This window comes from Notolepis coatsorum (genome assembly GCF_963971535.1).
Source record: "Notolepis coatsorum genome assembly, chromosome: 3".
NCBI classification, from domain to species: Eukaryota; Metazoa; Chordata; class Actinopteri; order Aulopiformes; family Paralepididae; genus Notolepis; species Notolepis coatsorum.
The window spans coordinates 188,206,253-188,233,077 of NC_140167.1; the positions used below are offsets into that span (position 1 = coordinate 188,206,253).

The 26,825-nt window shown below is 54.1% G+C and overlaps 1 protein-coding gene across 1 annotated transcript in view; it reads right to left on the bottom strand.

The window, feature by feature from the left end:
• nalcn (sodium leak channel, non-selective) overlaps window positions 1–26,825 on the bottom strand; it is a gene marked incomplete at both ends in the record, with an annotated part of 382,889 nt that overhangs the window by 214,866 nt on the left and 141,198 nt on the right. Inside the window, 1 exon segment of the mRNA XM_084311476.1 lies at window positions 25,356–25,523. Within this exon segment, the coding sequence (XP_084167602.1) occupies window positions 25,356–25,523 (168 nt within the window).

A 26,825-nucleotide genomic window follows, 5' to 3' on the forward strand; every position in this document is an offset into this window, starting at 1 on the left:
AATAGGTGCAGCTGGTGTTCCAGTGACCTTGGTGTGTGTGTGTGTGTGTGCAACTGAGGGGAGCTGCATGGAGAACATGGAGTAGTTAGTAAACACTGCTCCACAGGTCTCTGTCTCTACTGAATGGCCCTCTCACACACACACGCCACACGCACATGCTCACACACACACATCCACCCACCCACGCACGCACGCACACACACACACACACACACACACACACACAGACACAGACACAGACACACACACACACACACACACACACACACACACACACACACACACACACACACACACACACACACACACACACACACACACACACACACACACACACACACACACACACACACACACACTTCCACCCACTGACACCCACACACTCATTTGTTAAGTAATTGGTCAAGTATATTATTATATACTTATTGTTATGTGTCTTGTAAGCCCATATGGGCTGGGCATACACCTGTATGTAAGAATGTAAGACACGAAAATAAAAAACATCAAATCAAATAAAAAATCCACCCACTGATGCATACACACACATACATTTCCAACCATGGACACACACACACACACACACACACACAACCCACTTCCACCCACACACACCGCCACCAAGGCAACAGGCTGCCGCAGCAGACATTATAACCCCATTTAGAGAAGGACTGGCGTCTCCTCTCTGCCTCCTCTCTGCCTCCTCCTCTCTGCCTCCTCTCTGCCTCCTCTCTCTGCCTCCTCCTCCTCTATGCCTCCTCTCTGCATCCTCCTCCTCACCTCCTCCTCACCTCCTCCTCTCTGCCTCCTCCTCCTCACCTCCTCCCTGCCTCCTCCTCCTCACCTCCTACCTGCCTCCTCTTCCTCACCTCATCTCTGCATATCTGCCTCCTCCTCCTCACCTCCTCTCTGCCTCCTATCTGCCTCCTCACCTCCTCCTCACCTCCTCATCTCTGCCTCATCATCACCTCCTCATCACCTCCTCCCTGCCTCCTCCTCCTCCTTACCTCATCCCTGCCTCCTCCTCCTCACCTCCTCTCTGCCTCCTCTCTGCCTCCTTTCTGCCTCCTCCTCTCTGCCTCCTCTATGCCTCATCTCTGCCTCCTCGCCTCCTCTCTGCCTCCTCCTCTCTGCCTCCTCCTCTGCCTCCTCGCCTCATATCTGCCTCCTCCTCTCCGCCTCCTCTCTGCCTCCTCTATGCCTCCTCTCTGCCTCCTCGCCTCCTCTCTGCCTCCTCCTCTCTGCCTCCTCTCTGCCTCCTCTCCGCCTCCTCTCTGCCTCCTCTCTGCCTCCTCTCTGCCTCCTCCTCTCTGCCTCCTCTCTGCCTCCTCTCCGCCTCCTCTCTGCCTCCTATCTGCATCCTCGCCTCATCTCTGACTCCTCCTCACCTCCTCCCTGCCTCCTCACCTCATCCCTGCCTCATCCTCCTCCTCCTCCTCCTCGCCTCCTCCTCACCTCCTCATCACCTCCTCCCTGCCTCCTCCTCACCTCATCCCTGCCTCCTCCTCATCACCTCCTCTCTGCCTCCTCCTCACCTCATCCCTGCCTCCTCCCTGCCTCCTCCTCATATCTGCCTCCTCTCTGCCTTCTCCTCCTCCTCCTCCTCCTCCTCCTCATCCTCCTCATCCTCCTCCTCCTCCTCCTCCTCTCTGTCTCCTCCTCCTCCTCATCCTCCTCCTCCTCCTCCTCATCCTCCTCCTCCTCCTCCTCATCACCTCATCTCTGCCTCCTACCTGCCTCCTCCTCACCTCCTCTCTGCCTCATCCTCCTCACCTCCTCTCTGCCTCATCTCTGCCTCCTCCTCTCTGCCTCCTCTATGCCTCATCATCCTCCTCATCCTCCTCCTCCTCCTCCTCATCATCCTCCTCCTCCTCCTCCTCCTCCTCCTCCTCCTCCTCCTCCTCCTCTATGTCTCCTCCTCCTCCTCACATCCTCTCTGCCTCCTCCCTGCCTCCTCCTCACCTCCTCTCTGCCTCCTCCCCCTCCTCACCTCCTCTCTGCCTCCTCTCTGCCTCCTATCTGCCTCCTCCTCTCTGCCTCCTCTCTGCCTCATCTCTGCCTCCTCATCTCTGCCTCCTATCTGCCTCATCTCTGCCTCCTCATCTCTGCCTCCTCTCTGCCTCCTATCTGCCTCGTCATCTCTGCCTCTTCACCTCCTCCTCTCTGCCTCATCTCTGCATCCTCTCTGCCTCCTCGCCTCCTCCTCCTCTCTGCCTCCTCACTGCCTCCTCTCTGCCTCCTCTCTGCCTCCTCCTCATCTCTGCCTCCTCACTGCCTCATATCTGCCTCCTCTCTGCCTCCTCCTCCTCCTCCTCCTCCTCCTCCTCCTCCTCCTCACCTCCTATCTGCCTCCTCGCCTCCTCTCTGCCTCCTCATCTCTGCCTCCTCCTCTCTGCCTCCTATATGCCTCCTCTCTGCCTCCTCTCTGCCTCCTCATCTCCGCCTCCTCTCTGCCTCATCTCTGCCTCCTCGCCTCCGATCTGCCTCCTCATCTATGCCTCCTCACCTCCTCCTCTCTGCCTCCTCTCTGCATCCTCTCTGCCTCCTCTCTGCCTCCTCCTCCTCCTCCTCTCTGCCTCCTCACTGCCTCCTCTCTGCCTCCTCTCTGCCTCCTCCTCATCTCTGCCTCCTCACTGCCTCATATCTGCCTCCTCTCTGCCTCCTCCTCCTCTATGCCTCATATCTGCCTCCTCATCTCTGCCTCCTCTCTGCCTCCTCATCCTCATCCTCCTCCTCCTCCTCACCTCCTCTCTGCCTCCTCGCCTCCTCTCTGCCTCCTCCTCTCTGCCTCCTCCTCTCTGCCTCCTCTCCGCCTCATATCTGCCTCCTCCCTGCCTCCTCCTCCTCACCTCCTCCCTGCCTCATCATCCTCACCTCCTCTCTGCCTCCTATCTGCCTCCTCTCTGCCTCCTCCTATCTGCATCCTCTATGCCTCCTCTCTGCCTCCTCTCTGCCTCCTCCTCTCCGCATCCTTTCTGCCTCATCTCTGCCTCCTCGCCTCCTTTCTGCCTCCTCCTCTCTGCCTCCTCCTCTCTGCCTCCTCTCCGCCTCCTCTCTGCCTCATCTCTGCCTCCTCGCCTCCTCTCTGCCTCCTCCTCTCTGCCTCCTATCTGCCTCATCTCCGCCTCCTCTCTGTCTCCTCTCTGCCTCCTCTCTGCATCCTCTCTGCCTCCTCTCTGCCTCCTCCTCTCTGCCTCCTCTCTGCCTCCTCTCCGCCTCATCTCTGCCTCATCTCGGCCTCCTCGCCTCATCTCTGCCTCCTCCTCACCTCCTCCCTGCCTCATCCTCCTCATCCTCCTCGCCTCCTCCTCACCTCATCCCTGCCTCCTCATCCTCACCTCATCTCTGCCTCCTCCTCACCTCCTCCCTGCCTTCTCCCTGCCTCCTCCTCACCTCCTCCCTGCCTCCTCCTCATCTCTGCCTCCTCTCTGCCTCCTCCTCTTCCTCCTCCTCATCCTCCTCATCCTCCTCCTCCTCCTCCTCCTCATCCTCCTCCTCCTCCTCCTCCTCCTCCTCCTCCTCCTCTCTGTCTCCTCCTTCTCCTCCTCCTCACATCCTCTCTGCCTCCTCCCTGCCTCCTCCTCACCTCCTCTCTGCCTCCTCCTCTCTGCCTCCTCTCTGCCTCCTCCTCCTCCTCCTCCTCCTCCTCCTCATCCTCCTCTCTGTCTCCTCCTCCTCCTCCCTACATCCTCCTCACCTCCTCTCTGCCTCCTCCCTACATCCTCCTCACCTCCTCTCTGCCTCCTCCTCCTCACCTCCTCTCTGCCTCCTATCTGCCTCCTCTCTGCCTCATATCTGCCTCCTATCTGCCTCCTCTCTGCCTCCTCCTCTCTGCCTCCTCTCTGCCTCCTATCTGCCTCCTCATCTCTGCCTCCTCACCTCCTCCTCTCTGCCTCCTCTCTGCATCCTCTCTGCCTCCTCTCTGCCTCCTCGCCTCCTCCTCCTCCTCATATCTGCCTCCTCTCTGCCTCATCTCTGCCTCATATCTGCCTCCTCCTCATATCTGCCTCCTCACTGCCTCCTATCTGCCTCCTCCTCCTATATGCCTCATATCTGCCTCCTCCTCTCTGCCTCCTCTCTGCCTCCTCTCTGCCTCCTCTCTGCCTCATCTCTGCCTCCTCACTGCCTCCTCACTGCCTCCTCTCTGCCTCCTCTCTGCCTCCTCCTCATCTCTGCCTCCTCACTGCCTCCTATCTGCCTCCTCTCTGCCTCCTCCTCCTCTATGTCTCATATCTGCCTCCTCCTCTCTGCCTCCTCGCCTCCTCTCTGCCTCCTCCTCTCTGCCTCCTCCTCTCTGCCTCCTCTCCGCCTCCTATCTGCCTCATCTCTGCCTCCTCGCCTCCTCTCTGCCTCCTCCTCTCTGCCTCCTCTCTGCCTCCTCTCTGCCTCCTCCTCTCTGCCTCCTCTCTGCCTCCTCTCCGTCTCCTCTCTGCCTCCTCTCTGCCTCCTCGCCTCATATCTGCCTCCTCCTCACCTCCTCCCTGCCTCCACACCTCCTCCCTGCCTCCTCCTCCTCCTCCTCGCCTCCTCCTCACCTCCTTCTCACCTCATCCCTGCCTCCTCCTCACCTCCTCCCTGCCTCCTCCCCGCCTCCTCCTCACCTCCTCCTAACCTCCTCCCTGCCTCCTCCTCATCACATCCTCTCTGCCTCCTCTCTGCCTCCTCCTCACCTCCTCCCTGCCTCCTCCCTGCCTCACATCCTCCCTGCCTCCTCCCTGCCTCCTCCTCATCCTCCTCCTCACCTCCTCTCTGCCTCCTCCCTGCCTCCTCCTCACCTCCTCTATGCCTCCTCATCCTCCTCACCTCCTCTCTGCATCCTCTCTGCCTCCTCTCTGCCTCCTCCTCTCTGCCTCCTCTCTGCCTCCTCCTCCTCCTCCTCTCTGTATACTCATCCTCCTCCTCACCTCATCTCTGCCTCCTCCCTGCCTCCTCATCACCTCCTATCTGCCTCATCCTCCTCCTCACCTCATATCTGCCTCCTCTCTGCCTCCTCCTCTCTGCCTCCTCTCTACCTCCTACTCTATGCCTCCTCTCTGCCTCCTCCTCTCTGCCTCCTCTCTGCCTCATCTCTGCCTCCTCCTCTCTGCCTCCTTTCTGCCTCCTCTCTGCCTCCTCATCTCTGCCTCCTCACCTCCTCATCTCTGCCTCCTCTCTGCATCCTCTCTGCCTCCTATCTGCCTCCTCGCCTCCTCCTCCTCCTATCTGCCTCCTCTCTGCCTCATATCTGCCTCCTCACTGCCTCCTCTCTGCCTCCTCTCTGCCTCCTCCTCATCTCTGCCTCCTCACTGCCTCATCTCTGCCTCCTCTCTGCCTCCTCCTCCTCTATGCCTCATCTCTGCCTCCTCCTCTCTGCCTCCTCTCTGCCTCCTCCTCCTCCTCCTCCTCCTCCTCCACCTCCTCTCTGCCTCCTCTCTGCCTCCTCTCTACCTCCTCCTATCTGCCTCCTCTCTGCCTCCTCTCTACCTCCTCCTCTATGCCTCCTCTCTGCCTCCTCCTCTCTGCCTCCTCACCTCCTCTCTGCCTCCTCTATGCCTCCTCACCTCCTCTCTGCCTCATATCTGCCTCCTCCTCTCTGCCTCCTCCTCTCTGCCTCCTCCTCTCTGCCTCCTCTCTGCCTCCTCTCTGCCTCCTCATCTCTGCCTCCTCTCTGCCTCATCCTCTCTGCCTCCTATCTGCCTCCTCTCTGCCTCCTCCTCGCCTCCTCCTCCTCTTCCTCCTCTCTGCCTCCTCTCTGCCTCATCTCTGCCTCCTCACTGCCTCCTCTCTGCCTCCTCTCTGCCTCCTCCTCATCTCTGCCTCCTCACTGCCTCCTCTCTGCCTCCTCTCTGCCTCCTCCTCATCTATGCCTCATCTCTGCCTCCTCCTCTCTGCCTCCTCTCTGCCTCCTCCTCCTCCTCCTCCTCCTCCTCATACTCACCTCCTCTCTGCCTCCTATCTGCCTCCTCTCTACCTCCTCCTCTCTGCCTTCTCTCTGCCTCCTCTCTGCCTCCTCTCTACCTCCTCCTCTATGCCTCCTATCTGCCTCCTCCTCTCTGCCTCCTCACCTCCTCTCTGCCTCCTCTATGCCTCCTCACCTCCTATCTGCCTCCTCTCTGCCTCCTCTCTACCTCCTCCTCTCTGCCTCCTCCTCTCTGCCTCCTCCTCTCTGCCTCCTCATCTCTGCCTCCTATCTGCCTCCTCTCTGCCTCATCCTCTCTGCCTCCTCTCTGCCTCCTCCTCTCTGCCTCCTCTCTGCCTCCTCTCTGCCTCCTCCTCTCTGCCACCTCTCTGCCTCCTCTCCGCCTCCTCTCTGCCTCCTATCTGCATCCTCGCCTCATCTCTGCCTCCTCCTCACCTCCTCCCTGCCTCCTCACCTCATCCCTGCCTCATCCTCCTCCTCCTCCTCGCCTCCTCCTCACCTCCTCATCACCTCCTCCCTGCCTCCTCCTCACCTCATCCCTGCCTCCTCCTCATCACCTCCTCTCTGCCTCCTCCTCACCTCACCCCTGCCTCCTCCCTGCCTCCTCCTCATATCTGCCTCCTCTCTGCCTCCTCCTCCTCCTCCTCCTCCTCCTCCTTCTCTCTGTCTCATCCTCCTCATCCTCCTCCTCCTCCTCCTCCTCCTCACCTCATCTCTGCCTCCTACCTGCCTCCTCCTCACCTCCTCTCTGCCTCATCCTCCTCACCTCCTCTCTGCCTCATCTCTGCCTCCTCCTCTCTGCCTCCTCTATGCCTCCTCATCCTCCTCATCCTCCTCCTACTCCTCCTCCTCCTCCTCCTCCTCCTCTATGTATCCTCCTCCTCCTCACATCCTCTATGCCTCCTCCCTGCCTCCTCCTCACCTCCTCTCTGCCTCCTCCTCCTCACCTCCTCTCTGCCTCCTCTCTGCCTCCTATCTGCCTCCTCCTCTCTGCCTCCTCTCTGCCTCATCTCTGCCTCCTCATCTCTGCCTCCTATCTGCCTCCTCTCTGCCTCCTCATCTCTGCCTCCTCTCTGCCTCCTATCTGCCTCGTCATCTCTGCCTCCTCACCTCCTCCTCTCTGCCTCATCTCTGCATCCTCTCTGCCTCCTCTCTGCCTCCTCGCCTCCTCCTCCTCCTCATCTCTGCCTCCTCACTGCCTCCTCTCTGCCTCCTATCTGCCTCCTCCTCATCTCTGCCTCCTCACTGTCTCATATCTGCCTCCTCTCTGCCTCCTCCTCCTCTATGCCTCATATCTGCCTCCTCCTCTCTGCCTCCTCTCTGCCTCCTCTCTGCCTTATCCTCCTCCTCCTCCTCCTCCTCCTCCTCCTCCTCCTCCTCCTCCTCCTCCTCCTCCTCCTCCTCCTCACCTCCTATCTGCCTCCTCGCCTCCTCTCTGCCTCCTCATCTCTGCCTCCTCCTCTCTGCCTCCTATATGCCTCCTCTCTGCCTCCTCTCTGCCTCCTCATCTCCGCCTCATCTCTGCCTCATCTATGCCTCCTCGCCTCCGATCTGCCTCCTCATCTCTGCCTCCTCACCTCCTCCTCACCTCCTCCTCTCTGCATCCTCTCTGCCTCCTCTCTGCCTCCTCGCCTCCTCCTCCTCCTCCTCTCTGCCTCCTCACTGCCTCCTCTCTGCCTCCTCTCTGCCTCCTCCTCAACTCTGCCTCCTCACTGCCTCATATCTGCCTCATCTCTGCCTCCTCCTCCTCTATGCCTCATATCTGCCTCCTCATCTCTGCCTCCTCTCTGCCTCCTCAACCTCATCCAACTCCTCCTCCTCACCTCCTCTCTGCCTCCTCGCCTCCTCTCTGCCTCCTCCTATCTGCCTCCTCCTCTCTGCCTCCTCTCCGCCTCATATCTGCCTCCTCCCTGCCTCCTCCTCCTCATCCTCACCTCCTCCCTGCCTCATCATCCTCACCTCCTCTCTGCCTCCTATCTGCCTCCTCTCTGCCTCCTCCTATCTGCATCCTATATGCCTCCTCTCTGCCTCCTCTCTGCCTCCTCCTCTCCGCATCCTCTCTGCCTCATCTCTGCCTCCTCACCTCCTTTCTGCCTCCTCCTCTCTGCCTCCTCTCTGCCTCCTCTCTGCCTCCTCTCTGCCTCATCTCTGCCTCCTCGCCTCCTCTCTGCCTCCTCCTCTCTGCCTCCTCTCTGCCTCATCTCCGCCTCCTCTCTGTCTCCTCTCTGCCTCCTCTCTGCATCCTCTCTGCCCCCTCTCTGCCTCCTCCTCTCTGCCTCCTCTCTGCCTCCTCTCCGCCTCATCTCTGCCTCATCTCGGCCTCCTCGCCTCATCTCTGCCTCCTCCTCACCTCCTCCCTGCCTCATCCTCCTCATCCTCCTCGCCTCCTCCTCACCTCATCCCTGCCTCCTCATCCTCACCTCATCTCTGCCTCCTCCTCACCTCCTCCCTGCCTCCTCCTCACCTCCTCCCTGCCTCCTCCTCATCTCTGCCTCCTCTCTGCCTCCTCCTCCTCCTTTTCCTCATCCTCCTCCTCCTCCTCCTCCTCTCTGTCTCCTCCTTCTCCTCCTCCTCACATCCTCTCTGCCTCCTCCCTGCCTCCTCCTCACCTCCTCTCTGCCTCCTCCTCCTCCTCACCTCCTCTCTGCCTCCTCTCTGCCTCCTCCTCTCTGCCTCCTCCTCCTCCTCCTCCTCACCTCCTCTCTGCCTCCTCTCTGCCTCCTCATCCTCCTCCTCCTCCTCCTCCTCCTCCTCCTCCTCCTCATCCTCCTCTCTGTCTCCTCCTCCTCCTCCTCCTCACATCCTCTCTGCCTCCTCCCTGCATCCTCCTCACCTCCTCTCTGCCTCCTCCTCCTCCTCACCTCCTCTCTGCCTCCTCTCTGCCTCCTATCTGCCTCCTCCTCTCTGCCTCATATCTGCCTCCTATCTGCCTCCTCTCTGCCTCCTCCTCTCTGCCTCCTCTCTGCCTCATATCTGCCTCCTCATCTCTGCCTCCTCACCTCCTCCGCTCTGCCTCCTCTCTGCATCCTCTCTGCCTCCTCTCTGCCTCCTCGCCTCCTCCTCCTCCTCCTATCTGCCTCCTCTCTGCCTCATATCTGCCTCCTAACTGCCTCCTCTCTGCCTCATCTCTGCCTCCTATCTGCCTCCTCCTCATCTCTGCCTCCTCACTGCCTCCTATCTGCCTCCTCCTCCTATATGCCTCATATCTGCCTCCTCCTCTCTGCCTCCTCTCTGCCTCCTCTCTGCCTCCTCTCTGCCTCATCTCTGCCTCCTCACTGCCTCCTCACTGCCTCCTCTCTGCCTCCTCTCTGCCTCCTCCTCATCTCTGCCTCCTCACTGCCTCCTCTCTGCCTCCTCTCTGCCTCCTCCTCCTCTATGTCTCATATCTGCCTCCTCCTCTCTGCCTCCTCTCTGCCTCCTCTCTGCCTCCTCCTCTCTGCCTCCTCCTCTCTGCCTCCTCTCCGCCTCCTATCTGCCTCATCTCTGCCTCCTCGCCTCCTCTCTGCCTCCTCCTCTCTGCCTCCTCTCTGCCTCCTCTCTGCCTCATCTCCACCTCCTCTCTGTCTCCTCTCTGCCTCCTCTCTGCATCCTCTCTGCCTCATCTCTGCCTCCTCCTCTCTGCCTCCTCTCTGCCTCCTCTCCGCCTCATCTCTGCCTCATCTCGGCCTCCTCGCCTCATCTCTGCCTCCTCCTCACCTCCTCCTCGCCTCCTCCTCACCTCATCCCTGCCTCCTCATCCTCACCTCATCTCTGCCTCCTCCTCACCTCCTCCCTGCCTTCTCCATGCCTCCTCCTCACCTCCTCCCTGCCTCCTCCTCATCTCTGCCTCCTCTCTGCCTCCTCCTCTTCCTCCTCCTCATCCTCCTCATCTTCCTCCTCCTCCTCCTCCTCCTCTCTGTCTCCTCCTTCTCCTCCTCCTCACATCCTCTCTGCCTCCTCCCTGCCTCCTCCTCACCTCCTCTCTGCCTCCTCCTCCTCCTCACCTCCTCTCTGCCTCCTCTCTGCCTCCTCCTCTCTGCCTCCTCTCTGCCTCCTCCTCCTCCTCCTCCTCCTCCTCCTACTCCTCCTCCTCCTCCTCATCCTCCTCTCTGTCTCCTCCTCCTCCTCCTCACATCCTCTCTGCCTCCTCCCTGCATCCTCCTCACCTCCTCTCTGCTTCCTCCTCCTCCTCACCTCCTCTCTGCCTCCTCTCTGCCTCCTATCTGCCTCCTCCTATCTGCCTCCTCTCTGCCTCCTATCTGCCTCCTCTCTGCCTCATATCTGCCTCCTATCTGCCTCCTATCTGCCTCCTCCTCTCTGCCTCCTCTCTGCCTCCTATCTGCCTCCTCATCTCTGCCTCCTCACCTCCTCCTCTCTGCCTCCTCTCTGCATCCTCTCTGCCTCCTCTCTGCCTCCTCTCTGCCTCCTCCTCCTCCTCATATCTGCCTCCTCTCTGCCTCATCTCTGCCTCCTATCTGCCTCCTCCTCATATCTGCCTCCTCACTGCCTCCTATCTGCCTCCTCCTCCTATATGCCTCATATCTGCCTCCTCCTCTCTGCCTCCTCTCTGCCTCCTCTCTGCCTCCTCTCTGCCTCCTCACTGCCTCCTCACTGCCTCCTCTCTGCCTCCTCCTCCTATATGCCTCATATCTGCCTCCTCCTCTCTGCCTCCTCTCTGCCTCCTCTCTGCCTCCTCTCTGCCTCCTCACTGCCTCCTCTCTGCCTCCTCTCTGCCTCCTCCTCATATCTGCCTCCTCACTGCCTCCTCTCTGTCTCCTCTCTGCCTCCTCCTCCTCTATGTCTCATATCTGCCTCCTCCTCTCTGCCTCCTCTCTGCCTCCTCGCCTCCTCTCTGCCTCCTCCTCTCTGCCTCCTCCTCTCTGCCTCCTCTCCGCCTCATATCTGCCTCATCTCTGCCTCCTCGCTTCCTCTCTGCCTCCTCCTCTCTGCCTCCTCTCTGCCTCCTCTCTGCCTCCTCTCTGCCTCCTCCTCTCTGCCTCCTCTCTGCCTCCTCTCCGTCTCCTCTCTGCCTCCTATCTGCCTCCTCGCCTCATATCTGCCTCCTCCTCACCTCCTCCCTGCCTCCACACCTCCTCCCTGCCTCCTCCTCCTCCTCCTCGCCTCCTCCTCACCTCCTTCTCACCTCATCCCTGCCTCCTCCTCACCTCCTCCCTGCCTCCTCCTCGCCTCCTCCTCACCTCCTCCTCACCTCCTCCCTGCCTCCTCCTCATCACATCCTCTCTGCCTCCTATCTGCCTCCTCCTCACCTCCTCCCTGCCTCCTCCCTGCCTCACATCCTCCCTGCCTCCTCCCTGCCTCCTCCTCATCCTCCTCCTCACCTCCTCTCTGCATCCTCTCTGCCTCCTCTCTGCTTCCTCCTCTCTGCCTCCTCTCTGCCTCCTCCTCCTCCTCCTCTCTGTATACTCCTCCTCCTCCTCACCTCCTCTCTGCCTCCTCCCTGCCTCCTCATCACCTCCTATCTGCCTCATCCTCCTCCTCACCTCCTCTCTGCCTCCTCTCTACCTCATCTCTGCCTCCTCCTCTCTGCCTCCTTTCTGCCTCCTCTCTGCCTCCTCATCTCTGCCTCCTCACCTCCTCCTCTCTGCCTCCTCTCTGCATCCTCTCTGCCTCCTATCTGCCTCCTCGCCTCCTCCTCCTCCTCCTCCTCCTCCTCCTATCTGCCTCCTCTCTGCCTCATATCTGCCTCCTCACTGCCTCCTCTCTGCCTCCTCTCTGCCTCCTCCTCATCTCTGCCTCCTCACTGCCTCATCTCTGCCTCCTCTCTGCCTCCTCCTCCTCTATGCCTCATCTCTGCCTCCTCCTCTCTGCCTCCTCTCTGCCTCCTCCTCCTCCTCCCCTCCTCCTACTCACCTCCTCTCTGCCTCCTCTCTGCCTCCTCTCTACCTCCTCCTATCTGCCTCCTCTCTGCCTCCTCTCTACCTCCTCCTCTATGCCTCCTCTCTGCCTCCTCCTCTCTGCCTCCTCACCTCCTCTCTGCCTCATCTCTGCCTCCTCCTCTCTGCCTCCTCCTCTCTGCCTCCTCTCTGCCTCCTCTCTGCCTCCTCATCTCTGCCTCCTCTCTGCCTCATCCTCTATGCCTCCTATCTGCCTCCTCTGCCTCATCCTCGCCTCCTCCTCCTCTTCCTCCTCTCTGCCTCCTCTCTGCCTCATCTCTGCCTCCTCACTGCCTCCTCTCTGCCTCCTCTCTGCCTCCTCCTCATCTCTGCCTCCTCACTGCCTCATCTCTGCCTCCTCTCTGCCTCCTCCTCATCTATGCCTCATCTCTGCCTCCTCCTCTCTGCCTCCTCTCTGCCTCCTCCTCCTCCTCCTCCTCCTCATCCTCCTCATACTCACCTCCTCTCTGCCTCCTATCTGCCTCCTCTCTACCTCCTCCTCTCTGCCTTCTCTCTGCCTCCTCTCTGCCTCCTCTCTACCTCCTCCTCTATGCATCCTATCTGCCTCCTCCTCTCTGCCTCCTCACCTCCTCTCTGCCTCCTCTATGCCTCCTCACCTCCTCTCTGCCTCCTCTCTGCCTCCTCTCTACCTCCTCCTCTCTGCCTCCTCCTCTCTGCCTCCTCCTCTCTGCCTCCTCCTCTCTGCCTCCTATCTGCCTCCTCTATGCCTCCTCACCTCCTCTCTGCCTCCTCTCTACCTCCTCCTCTATGCCTCCTCCTCTCTGCCTCCTCCTCTCTGCCTCCTCCTCTCTGCCTCCTCCTCTCTGCCTCCTATCTGCCTCCTCTCTGCCTCCTCCTCTCTGCCTCCTCTCCGCCTCCTCTCTACCTCCTCCTCTATGCCTCCTCTCTGCCTCCTCCTCTCTGCCTCCTCCTCTCTGCCACCTCTCTGCCTCCTCTCTGCCTCCTATCTGCATCCTCGCCTCATCTCTGCCTCCTCCTCACCTCCTCCCTGCCTCCTCACCTCATCCCTGCCTCATCCTCCTCCTCCTCCTCGCCTCCTCCTCACCTCCTCATCACCTCCTCCCTGCCTCCTCCTCACCTCATCCCTGCCTCCTCCTCATCACCTCCTCTCTGCCTCCTCCTCACCTCACCCCTGCCTCCTCCCTGCCTCCTCCTCATATATGCCTCCTCTCTGCCTCCTCCTCCTCCTCCTCCTCCTCCTCCTCCTCTCTGCCTCCTCCTCTCTGCCTCCTCTCTGCCTCATCTCTGCCTCCTCGCCTCCTCTCTGCCTCCTCCTCTCTGCCTCCTCTCTGCCTCATCTCCGCCTCCTCTCTGTCTCATCTCTGCCTCCTCTCTGCATCCTCTCTGCCCCCTCTCTGCCTCCTCCTCTCTGCCTCCTCTCTGCCTCCTCTCCGCCTCCTCACTGCCTCATCTCTGCCTCCTCTCTGCCTCCTCTCTGCCTCCTCACTGCCTCCTCCTCCTCCTCCTCATCACTGCCTCCTATCTGCCTCCTCTATGCCTCATCTCTGCCTCCTCTCTGCCTCCTCTCCTCCTCTCTGCCTCCTCCTCTCTGCCTCCTCCTCTCTGCCTCCTCTCTGCCTCCTCTCCTCCTCTCTGCCTCCTCCTCTCTGCCTCCTCTATGCCTCCTCACCTCCTCTCTGCCTCCTCTCTGCCTCCTCTCTACCTTCTCCTCTCTGCCTCCTCCTCTCCGCCTCCTCGCCTCCTATCTGCCTCCTCTCTGCCTCCTCGCCTCCTATCTGCCTCCTCTCTGCCTCCTCTCTGTCTCCTCATCTCTGCCTCCTCCTCTCTGCCTCCTCCTCTCTGCCTCCTCTCTGCCTCCCCTCTGCCTCCTCTCTGCCTCCTCCTCTCTGCCTCCTTTCTGCCTCCTCTCTGCCTCCTATCTGCCTCCTCTCTGCCTCCTCTCTGCCTCCTCACCTCCTCATCTCTGCCTCCTATCTGCCTCCTCCTCTCTGCCTCCTCTCTGCCTCCTCCTCTCTGCCTCCTCTCTGCCTCCTCCTCTCTGCCTCCTCTCTGCCTACTCCTCTCTGCCTCCTCCTCTCTCCCTCCTCTCTTGCCTCCTCTCTGCCTCCTATCTGCCTCCTCTCTGCCTCCTCCTATCTGCCTCATCTCTGCCTCCTCTATGCCTCCTCCTCACCTCCTCATCTCTGCCTCCTCCTCTCTGCCTCCTCTCTGCCTCCTCACCTCCTCATCTCTGCCTCCTCTCTGCCTCCTCTCTGCCTCCTCCTCATCTCTGCCTCCTCACTGCCTCATCTCTGCCTCCTCTCTGCCTCCTCCTCATCTATGCCTCATCTCTGCCTCCTCCTCTCTGCCTCCTCTCTGCCTCCTCCTCCTCCTCCTCCTCCTCATCCTCCTCATACTCACCTCCTCTCTGCCTCCTATCTGCCTCCTCTCTACCTCCTCCTCTCTGCCTTCTCTCTGCCTCCTCTCTGCCTCCTCTCTACCTCCTCCTCTATGCATCCTATCTGCCTCCTCCTCTCTGCCTCCTCACCTCCTCTCTGCCTCCTCTATGCCTCCTCACCTCCTCTCTGCCTCCTCTCTGCCTCCTCTCTACCTCCTCCTCTCTGCCTCCTCCTCTCTGCCTCCTCCTCTCTGCCTCCTCCTCTCTGCCTCCTATCTGCCTCCTCTATGCCTCCTCACCTCCTCTCTGCCTCCTCTCTACCTCCTCCTCTATGCCTCCTCCTCTCTGCCTCCTCCTCTCTGCCTCCTCCTCTCTGCCTCCTCCTCTCTGCCTCCTCTCTGCCTCCTCTCCGCCTCCTCTCTGCCTCCTCCTCTCTGCCTCCTCCTCTCTGCCTCCTCCTCTCTGCCACCTCTCTGCCTCCTCTCTGCCTCCTATCTGCATCCTCGCCTCATCTCTGCCTCCTCCTCACCTCCTCCCTGCCTCCTCACCTCATCCCTGCCTCATCCTCCTCCTCCTCCTCGCCTCCTCCTCACCTCCTCATCACCTCCTCCCTGCCTCCTCCTCACCTCATCCCTGCCTCCTCCTCATCACCTCCTCTCTGCCTCCTCCTCACCTCACCCCTGCCTCCTCCCTGCCTCCTCCTCATATATGCCTCCTCTCTGCCTCCTCCTCCTCCTCCTCCTCCTCCTCCTCTCTGCCTCCTCCTCTCTGCCTCCTCTCTGCCTCATCTCTGCCTCCTCGCCTCCTCTCTGCCTCCTCCTCTCTGCCTCCTCTCTGCCTCATCTCCGCCTCCTCTCTGTCTCATCTCTGCCTCCTCTCTGCATCCTCTCTGCCCCCTCTCTGCCTCCTCCTCTCTGCCTCCTCTCTGCCTCCTCTCCGCCTCCTCACTGCCTCATCTCTGCCTCCTCTCTGCCTCCTCTCTGCCTCCTCACTGCCTCCTCCTCCTCCTCCTCCTCATCACTGCCTCCTATCTGCCTCCTCTATGCCTCATCTCTGCCTCCTCTCTGCCTCCTCTCCTCCTCTCTGCCTCCTCCTCTATGCCTCCTCCTCTCTGCCTCCTCTCTGCCTCCTCTCCTCCTCTCTGCCTCCTCCTCTCTGCCTCCTCTATGCCTCCTCACCTCCTCTCTGCCTCCTCTCTGCCTCCTCTCTACCTTCTCCTCTCTGCCTCCTCCTCTCCGCCTCCTCGCCTCCTATCTGCCTCCTCTCTGCCTCCTCGCCTCCTATCTGCCTCCTCTCTGCCTCCTCTCTGTCTCCTCATCTCTGCCTCCTCCTCTCTGCCTCCTCCTCTCTGCCTCCTCTCTGCCTCCTCTCTGCCTCATCTCTGCCTCCTCCTCTCTGCCTCCTCTCTGCCTCCCCTCTGCCTCCTATCTGCCTCCTCTCTGCCTCCTCTCTGTCTCCTCATCTCTGCCTCCTCCTCTCTGCCTCCTTTCTGCCTCCTCTCTGCCTCCTATCTGCCTCCTCTCTGCCTCCTCTCTGCCTCCTCACCTCCTCATCTCTGCCTCCTATCTGCCTCCTCCTCTCTGCCTCCTCTCTGCCTCCTCCTCTCTGCCTCCTCTCTGCCTCCTCCTCTCTGCCTCCTCTCTGCCTACTCCTCTCTGCCTCCTCCTCTCTCCCTCCTCTCTTGCCTCCTCTCTGCCTCCTATCTGCCTCCTCTCTGCCTCCTCCTATCTGCCTCATCTCTGCCTCCTCTCTGCCTCCTCCTCACCTCCTCCTCTCTGCCTCCTCTATGCCTCCTCCTCACCTCCTCATCTCTGCCTCCTCCTCTCTGCCTCCTCTCTGCCTCCTCACCTCCTCATCTCTGCCTCCTCTCTGCCTCATCTCTGCCTCCTCCTCACCTCCTCATATCTGCCTCCTCTCTGCCTCATATCTGCCTCCTCTATGCCTCCTCATCTCTGCCTCCTCTCCTCCTCCTCTCTGCCTCCTCACCTCCTCTCTGCCTCCTCTCTGCCTCCTCTCTGCCTCCTCACCTCCTCTCTGCCTCCTCCCTGCCTCCTCCTCACCTCATCTCTACCTCCTCCTCCTCCTCACCTCCTATCTGCCTCCTCTCTGCCTCATATCTGCCTCCTCCTCTCTGCCTCCTCATTTCTGCCTCCTCCTCTCTGTCTCATCCTCTCTGCCTCCTCCTCTCTGCCTCCTCTCTGCCTCCTCTCTGCCTCCTCCTCTCTGCCTCCTCACCTCCTCCTCTCTGCCTCCTCTCTGCCTCCTCTCTGCCTCATCTCTGCCTCATCTCTGCCTCCTCTCTGCCTCCTCGCCTCATCTCTGCCTCCTCTATGCCTCCTCTCTGCCTCCTCCTCCTCACCTCCTTTCTGCCTCCTCTCTGCCTCCTCCTCTCTGCCTCCTCTCTGCCTCATATCTGCCTCCCCTCTGCCTCCTCTCTGCCTCCTCTCTGCCTCCTCTCTGCCTCCTCATCTCTGCCTCCTCCTCTCTGCCTCCTCACCTCCTCATCTCTGCCTCCTCTCTGCCTCCTTTCTGCCTCCTCCTCTCTGCCTATTCTCTGCCTCCTCGCATCCTCCTCTCTGCCTCCTCTCTGCCTCCTCGCCTCCTCCTCTCTGCCTCCTCTCTGCCTCATCTCTGCCTCCTCGCCTCCTCATCTCTGCCTCCTCTCTGCCTCCTCACCTCCTCCTCTCTGCCTCCTATCTTCCTCCTCTCTGCCTCCTATCTGCCTCCTCCTCTCTGCCTCCTCTCTGCCTCCTCACCTCCTCCTCTCTGATTCCTATCTTCCTCCTATCTGCCTCATCTCTGCCTCATCTCTGCCTCCTCTCTGCCTCCTCGCCTCATCTCTGCCTCCTCTCTGCCTCCTCTCTGCCTCATCTCTGCCTCCTCCTCCTCACCTCCTTTATGCCCTCCTATCTGCCTCCTCCCTGCCTCTCTCATCTCCACACACTCCTCTAAAGAGCGGCAGGCAGGAGAGAGGAGGACGTGTAGGAGGGCACGCTCTGCCATGGATTTATGCTAAACGTGACAGAACGCAGCAGCCCAGTCAGCTGGCTCCTTCCTTCTCAATGCATCAAGTGGCAAATCGGCGGGCAGACAAATCATGTTAGCACTGAAAAATGCTACAGTTTAACACAGAAAAATCAATTGTGTTCGGAACTTAATCTCTGTTAGACATTGTTTCGGGCAGTGGTTTTAGGGGGGGGGGGGGGGGGGGGGGGGGTTGAATGAAGGGCAAGATTAACCGTGCGGTCAGGGGGGATGAAATGATTGATTTGTCCTCATTAATGCGCGGCCACAGAGAGATGTCACCGGATGATGATTCACAGGAGAAATCACTTCAACCCAGATTGCATAACAGAGTTAAGTGTTTGAGGCAGTTGGTGTGTGTGTGTGTGTGTGTGTGTGTGTGTGTGTGTGTGTGTGTGTGTGTGTGTGTGTGTGTGTGTGTGTGCATGACTATGTGCTTGTGTGTGGGTGTGTGTGTCCTTGTTTTCGTACCATCGTGGGGACCAAATGTCCCTTTGTATTGTTGTTGTTGTTGACCCCACAAGGTAAATTAGCTATTTTAGGGTTAGGGGCTATGGTTATGGTTAGGTTATGGTTAAGGTTAAAGGAACACGTAAACCTTTTGGGAAATTTACTTATTTGCCATCTACCCCAGAGTTAGACAAGCAGATACCCTTTTCTTCTATGTGCATGCATTCAAAGTACGGAACACCCGCACCGTTAGCTTAGCATCATTCACTGGAAGTAGGGCTGCCCAGTTAGCCTAGTTCCCAAGAGTCACAAAATACACTCCAAAACTTTCCTGTAAACATGTGGTGATCTGTGTATTTACCACGAGGAGAAATAAAATAAAACATTTGTTTTCTAGATATATACTCTGGAATTTGTTTTGCCGAACCACCACAGCCTGGGCGCAGTGATTTTATCACCTTAAGGTTTGAGTTCATACCTGCCAACATTAGACTGCTGTTCAGCTTCAAACTTAACTTAGTGAAAATGCCAAGCAACAAGAATGTAGGAAGAAGCACATGATGACCTACCTCATCATGCTAGCAGTGCTAAGCTAACAGCAGCTACAGCTAATGGCACCATCTGCCACTATTAACATGCTAGCAGTGCTAAGCTAACAGCAGCTACAGCTAATAGCACCATCTGCCACTATCAACATGCTAGCAGCACTAAGCTAACAGCAGCTACAGCTAATGGTACCATCTACTGTACCACCATGGACCAGGCAGGGTTGCAGCTGATAGTGCTAATATACTGTATATATACAGCCTCCTTACAGACATTTCAAATGGAGACAACAACAACCTGGACGAAATCCACAAAGCCGCCATATTCACGGAGTCCAAACTGACTGCTATTACCACGTAGAAAGTAGTCTAGACTAAATCCTAGACTCTAGAAGCCGCCACAGCAACCTTTTTTTGCAGGCTTCCCCCGAATCCTGTGAGGACATTGGTGTCCTATAAAGGTCCCATGCATTGCTATTCCTTGCACTATTTGGGCAACTTTACACAATTCCTGTGAGTCTATGGAACACATCTGTAAAATGTTTTTTTTTAAATGCATTGTTTTATATTTTTAATCAAGTACTCAAAAGCAAACATTTTCGACTTCAAGATGTCAGGCTGTTTTGGCTGGGCTCCGCCCATAAGCGCTTTGAGTGACAGTCGTCCACAGTCTGCGACTGGCAGACAGAGAGAGAGATAGAAAGATTGAGGGGGATACTAATTAATTTCGCTGCAGGGGGGCATAATCCCACGGGACAATGCATTGGTAACTTGTTTAAAATCACAATATATACCGCTGTGATTATTATTGCACGGATCGGAATATGGGCGTGCGCGTGGGAGTCAAAGATATTTTGACAGTGATGTGCAGTGCTCCCAGGGAGAAGACCCACCCCGCTGGGGGAGGAGATTGTCTCAACTGAATTAGAGCAATCCGCCAAAATTATACTAACCCTCATTCCTATAAAACAATGCTAAACACTGGAAAAATCCATTTATAATGCATGGGACCTTTAATTTTTAACCAGGTTGATCCCAGATATCTTGGGGCTCAACTTTCCTAAGGGTTTGGAATTAGACGCAGACCAAATGGCCAGCCACCCGGGGGTTATAGTGGCTATATGTTCCTGCACTACCAAGACTGGGAATAGATCACTATTAACAATAGAATAGATGGGGGCTACAGTGCCTCAGGAAGTAGAGAGGTCGTCTGGTAATCCGGAGGTTCCCGGTTTGATTCCCGCTCATCCCGCACAGTGTTGAAGTGTCCTTGAGCAAGACACTTAACCCCAAATTGCTCCTGATGAGCAGGTTGGAACCTTGCATGGTTGCCTCCGCTGTGTGAGTGAATGGGTCAAATGTGAGGAACTAATTGTAAAGCGTTTTGGATAAAAGCGCCATATAAATGCAGCCATTTACCATCACACAAGCAGCCCGAGACTTTCTCCACCACCCACACATGGCTTATGTGAACACAATGTTCTCCTCCAAGATGGACAAAATATCTGACTGTTATTCACACTAAAATAAACAATTATTAGTGTATAATCACAGAATCACAAGCGCGCTGCGGTAGGTCCACCTTACTCTGTTCTGTTGTCTGTCAGAGCGTCAGGTTCTGAATGGATATTGATTGTTTGTTTTTGTTTGTTTGTTTGTTTATTTACACATATAAAAACAATTACATATATAATACAATATAATCCACAAGGGACGTGTAGGAGAATTGCCTAAAAAAACCCTAGGGGCTTGCATGTGGCATTCACCAGGAAGCAAAATTACATTATATCAAGATAAAATATAACCCCCCCCCCAAACAAACAAACACACACAAGCAGGCCTACATAGACACCGAAGCAGGCACCCATGTCATACGATTTCTGGTATAGAGAAAACAATTAATGACAGGAAGAATATATAATAAAACGAAAATACAATAACAAAATACAACAAGCCATCAGACCACAGTTTGTAAAGGAAGTCCATATGGGAAATATTGGTGATCTAGGAGATGAGATTTCAGTGCTCTTTTGAATTTCAGAAAAGAAAATTCCAAAATATGTGAAGGCAAAGAGTTCCACAACTTTGACCCTCGGTAGAGCAAACAAAACTGAGTTTGGGAAGTGCGGGAAAGGGATGAATGAATGAATGAATGAAAACTTTATTTAACAGATTGCAGAATGGGTACAATACAGTACGGCTCAATACATACAATTGTTAAGGGGATGCAGACCTGAGAAAGACGTTTGTCTTGTTTCCATCAGGGTCCCCCATTTTCAATTCATATAGACATTTATGACATACACAACATACATGACATTTATGGCATAGGGACATATAGGTATTTGGTACTGATACATTTGTGACATAAGCGGTATTCAAATATACAGTACTGTTACCCCTAGATCCTGACAGAGTATATACATATGATGGGGAGGGGACTGTACATTAGGAGGGGGTGGGTGGGTGGGAGGGAAATATACATACGGCGGGGAGGGAATATATACATGCGGTGGGGAGGAGACTGTCTATTAGGAGGTGGTGGGGGTTTTGGGCATTTACGGTGGCCAGTTTCGAATTGCAGCCTCCCGTAGGTGCTCTTTAAGAGCGGTTTTGAATGTGGGCAGGGATTCACATTCCTTTACAGCTTTGGGTAGGGCGTTCCACATTGTTGTGGCATAATTGCGAAACGTGTTTAGTCCCTTGTTTGAGCCGAATCTGGGTTTAACATGATTTGTTGAGCTTCCTCTGGTGTAGTGGTTGTGGTATTCACTGACCTTTGGGAAGTATTTTGACATGTACATGGGCACCCCGGTCGTATAGTGTATCTTGTAGACCAGGCCCATTGCAAGTTGCTGTACTCTGTCGTCTACTCTAAGCCATCCTAGGTTGTCAAAGTGGGCAGGGGTGAGGTGGGTTCTGGGGTTCAGGTCAAGTAGTAGTCTGACCAGTTTGTTTTGTGATGTTTGTAATTTTCTTTTAAGCGCCTTTGAGGTGCTTTGGTACCATGAGGTGCACGCATAGTCATAGTACCCTTGAATGAGTGCTCCTGCCAGAGTCTTCAGGGTATTCTTGTTTACCAGAGAGGAGATCCGGTACAAGAATCTAGTTCGTTGGTTGAGTTTTTTTATTACATTGGATGCCATTTTGTCACAGGAAAGATTTGCCTCTAGGATGGAACCCAGGTAGGTAATTTCGTCTTTCCTTGTGACAATATTGTCACCCACTGTAACTCAGAAGCAAACAGGAACTACGTGTGGGGTAATTATGTATTTGGTGATTGTGGGCAAACATGTCATGAAAAAACGGGGGAAGGGCTCTGTTTAAAGAACTATGCACAAATAAACCAGTCTGAAGATGATTCACTTGATAAACACTGAGTATACCTAACTTATGGAATAGAGGCTGAGAAGAATGACTTCGATGTACACAGCTGATTATTTTTAGAGCTCGTTTCTGCAGACGGTATATGGGCTCAAGTTTGGTCTGATGAGTACTACCCCAAACTAAATTACAGTAATTGATATATGGGTAAACCATAGAGTAATATAACATTGTGGCAACCTCGGTGCTCAGCAAGTGACGTGTTTTTCTAAGAATACCAATACTCTTGGCCATTTTTGTAGTTATGGCTGTGATATGAGGTTTCCATGATAGGGATTCATCAAGCAGAACACCAAGGAATCGTGTAGAACACTCCCTAGCTATGGGGATGTCATTGATCACTACTTTAGATGAGGAGTTAAAAATCACAGATTTGAGACAAAAAAAAATGAAATTTGTTTTTTTAATGTTTAGTGATAATTTGTTGCATTTAAACTAGGGATGTCCGATATTATCGGCCTACCGATATTAACAGCCGATATCGGCATTAAAATGTGATATCGGAAAATATCGGTATCGGTTTTCAAAAAAAAATCTTTAATTCTTTTTTTACATTTCTATAACCTTTATTTACCCAGGCAAGCAAGTAAGAACAAATTCTGATTTTATTTATTGTCAAAAGTATGCATAATGCTGTGTTAATTCCACAACAAGAGATATAGTAATGTTAATTACCTGAAATTATTCCATTTTTTGGGGGGGGGGAACCCTGCATATATCGGTATCGGTTGATATCGGTATCGGAAATTAAGAGTTGGACAATATCGGTATATCGGTATCGGTAAAAAAGCCAATATCGAGCATCCCTAATTTAAACCAAATTGATAGTTTGTTAGGTTCTTCATTTATGACCCTAATGATGGTATCAGGATCTTTATGTGAATAGAATACACTCGTGTCATCTGCAAATAAAATTTTCGACAGCCTGTCTGAGACGTTAGGGAGGTCATTGATATATAACAAAAATAACAAAGGCCCAATAATTGAACCTTGGGGCAGACCGCAAAGTAAAGGAAGAAAAGGAGAATTTATCCCATTATAGGATACAGACTGATGTCTATCTTTAAGGTAACTGGTGAACCATAGCAGTGCATTGTTTTTTATTCCAAGATGTGAGAGCTTCTGCAGGAGGATATTGTGATTGACTGTATCAAATGCATTTGATAAGTCTAAAAAAATACCGATAGTGTTTTCCTTTCTGTCTTTAGCTTTGTATATTTCATTAATTAGATGTGTGATTGCCATATATGTTGCATGTTTCTTTCTGAACCAGTACTGGTGAGTGTAAATAATATTGTGCTTAATAAGATGTTCAATTAATCTTTTATAGACAAGCTTTTCAAGTATTTTTGACAAGGTAGGAAGGATGGATATAGGTCTGTAATGGTTGAAGACGGCTGGGTCATCATCTTTATAAATAGGGATGATCTTAGCTATTTTAAGTTCCTGTGGGACGATTCCCTTCTCTAGTGATGTATTAAAAATATGACATAATGGCTTCACAATGGATTCTTGAATGGATATCAGTAATCTACCTCCAATACCATCATAACCCGGAGAAGAGTCCCCAGGTTTATCAAGATCTCCCGAACCTCATCCTCTGTAACCGGCAAGAAATTAAAACTGTCATTGATTGGAGGATTCATGAACTGAAGGGGACTATGATTACCAAATGGAATATTTGCAGCCAGTGTTGGACCAACTTCTGAGAAAAAGTTATTAAAGTTATTGGCAATTAATTGTGGGTCAGTGATAATATCCCCATCAACCTTAAATTCATTAGGCAACTGATTACGTTTATTTATTTTTGTTGAGGATAGAGTTAATTGTTCTCCATAGAGTCATGTTATTTTTGTTTTTAGATAATTCCATATTGTAGTAATGCTTTTTAGCTCCTCTGATGATGTGGTTTAATTTATTTCTATAGTTCCTAAATTGAGCAAGATAAAATGGAGTGGGATTGAGAAGATATTTTTTATACAATCTACGTTTAGTATTTAGGGATTTGATAATAGCTGGGGTTATCCATGGTTTGATCAGTTTATGATGAGACTTGGGAGATGCCTGAACAAGGGGAAAACATAGATCATAGGCCTGGGAGATACGTTCAGAAAACAAGGTAAAAAACCTTTTTGCATCAACAGAGTGGAGGATATCTGTCCATGGATACTCACCGACCACTAGTCCAAACCTGGTCAAACTAGCTTCATTAAAGCTTCTCTTATATTTAGGATATAGCATAGATGGAGACATATCATGTTCCCTATATAATATGAGAAAGATTGGACAATGATCAGCAATATCCTTGTTATTGCACTTGTTATTAATGTTGTTCTATGAACAAGGATGGGTTGCATTTCACTCTGAATGGTTATTGCTCCTTTGGTTTTTTCTATTTTAGTTTAAAAAAAATTACTTGCACAATATGCAATTGCAAAATAATATGGGGTTGTGCCATTTGAACCTGAATGTCAAGGGTTTACCTCCGCCTATTAAAGTAAAATAAATGCTCTCATCTGCCAGGTTACAAATTTAATTGGCTGAAATCAGAAGCCCTCCCCATAACCTCATGCTGCCCTAGGACCATCTTCCAGGGAGGAAACTTCTCCTGGCCCAGCAATGTCCTCAAATACCTGGTTGTTACTATCCTCCCCTAGATTAGCAGACCTAGTAAAGGTCAACACTGAACCTCTATTGAATGAATTTAAAGCAGATATGGAAAGATCGCCCTTTTCTTCACAGTGGGGGGGGAAGCCAATGTTTTGAAAATGACCTCTGCACACACAAAGCTTTGTAACAGATTTCCCAGAAATGGAAAGTGCCCCGGGCTTAACTTAACAAAAACTACAAAGGACCAGGGTGGGCTGGGGATTCCACATTGTTATACTATCAAGCCTTTGGCCTCAGGCACCTTGCCCCCCGCTAGTTCCATCGTTTCTTTTAAGAGAGAGACACATATAGAGAGAAAGAGAGAGAGAGAGAGAGAGAAGAGAGAGAGAGAGAGAGAGAGAGAGAGAGAGAGAGAGAGAGAGAGAGAGAGAGAGAGAGAGAGAGAGAGAATAAACCGTGTGGTGTATGCTATTGTAGCTTTTAGTTAAAGGGGGAAATACAGTATTTCACACTAGATAGAGAGACATTTGGAGGAATATTTTGTTCATTTTGGGAACTTTGTCCACATATGTGTTGGAGCAGAAGCTGACTGGCTGACTGGCTAACTGGTTGACTGGCTAACTGGTTGACTGGCTGACTGGCTGACTGGTTAACTGGTTGACTGACTAACTGGCTGACTGGCTGACTGGCTGACTGGCTGACTGGTTGATTGGCTAACTGGTTGACTGGCTGACTGGCTGACTGGCTGACTGACTGACTGACTGGTTGACTGGCTGACTGGCTGACTGGCTGACTGGCTAACTGGTTAACTGGCTGACTGCATAGTTACTGAGGAGTTTTACGCTCACTCTCGTTTGCCAGGTTTTGCTAAAAAGAATTAAGCGCTGTGTATATAGGAGATTACAATCTCAACCTAATCTGGCAACACAGACAACGTGATTTAGTTAGTGTCACTATGGTTAGTGTCACACTACTGTACTCGAAAACCTTTTTGTGGGTGAAAATGGTAGATTAATGGGAAACAATTATCAAACGGGAACTCTGTGGAGAAAGGGTTAAAAGCGGGAGAAACCCGGGGGAAAATGAGAGATGGCAGGTATGATGGTAAGAAGTTAGGGAATGAATGTAAATCTATGGAATGTCCACACAACACATGAAAACATGGCTGTGTGTGTGTGCGTGTGCGTGCATGTGTGTGTGTGTCCATGCAGTACCTGGAAGTAGGTGACCTGGGAGTGGTAGAGGTCGGGGTAGATGTGCAGGGTGGTGCCCACCACCAGCAGGGACTCAAACTTGTGCAGGGAGGAGCTGATGTAGCCAGTGAAGCCCAGGCACCAGATCTTCAGCAGAGCCTCCAGGTCGAACAGCACGGTGAAGGCCACCTGGGAGCAGAGCAGGGAGGCACAATAATTTAGATTGGATCTCTAGATTTAAGATCCATCCTATTCTATGTGTGTATAATATGTTTATTTTTCTTTTTAGACGCAAAGCACCTCTATAATGGGCCCAGACCCAGGGCAAACCAGGGCTCGACATTAAAGCCAAGGTCCCGTCTACTCAAAAAACGTTTTTTTGTGTGTGTGTCTAGAGTTTATTCCTTTTGGGAGGCATGACTTTGACTATGCAGATTATTATTTGTGCAGCACTTGTCATCAGAGCATCCTTTTCACATTCTTCCACTGGAGGGAGGGGGGGGGGGGGGGGGGGGCTTTTCTGTGCTTCCTCAAAATCGGAGTGATGCAACTAATCCTGCAAACCTATCATGGTCGCTATTGCCCAGCTGGTCACACTGACAAGTTACATATCAAAAGCAGCAGGGAGGGTAAATAATGAAATGTGCAGAGAGATTATCATAGACACTAAGAAATGTAGCTCTGATGATTTAGCACGAATGTGTATGTTCGTTCGTTAACTAGAATACAATTTGGTTATTTATTATATTCCACGCCAATCACATGTAAATTAAGGTTGCATATTTAACTGTTGAGTTAGTGCACAGCTTCAAAGCTAGCATTATGGGTAAATCAGCCATAGGCACCCGAACACCAGTCTACTTACCAGCCAACCAATCACATGCAAGGGATGACAAAGGGATTTTGTGGTTTTACATTTTACTGTTGGAGCTGGCCTTGGTCAGACCGCACTGCAGTCATAGCGAGGAAAACACTGCACCACAGAGGGGACTACAGGAGTAGCAGGGCTAACTACCTAGAACACGCCCCTTGCTTCTAATGGTGTGGGTGTGGGAGGAGCGACACAGAGAGGAGAGGGGGGGCGGGGTGGGTGAGAGGTGCCACCAGCAGCCAGGGCATGGGGGCTCTGTTGCCCTTGCGGCATTGTTTAGGCTCCAACTTTTTCAGCTGGTGGAGTTGAGGTGTTAGGTGTTAAGCACTTCCTATCCTGCCTTGGCCAGCTTTTCCATCATCACTTGCCAGTCATCCCCAAACAGTGAGGCGAATTAAATGGCCCCTGAACAGCATGTCCCTTCGCCGTAGCCTTTGAGCCTATGGGAGGCTGAGAAGAGGTGGCATTGAAGGCTAATGGTGTTTGCCCTTCCCTGACCAAGGGTGACAGACCGCGTCACATGCAGGTGAACTGACAACAAGCCTATACTGCTTGGGTCATGAGGTGAAACACCTTGTTGTTGAATTCACCTCATGCTTTGTTTGCTGGGTGCTTTGCTG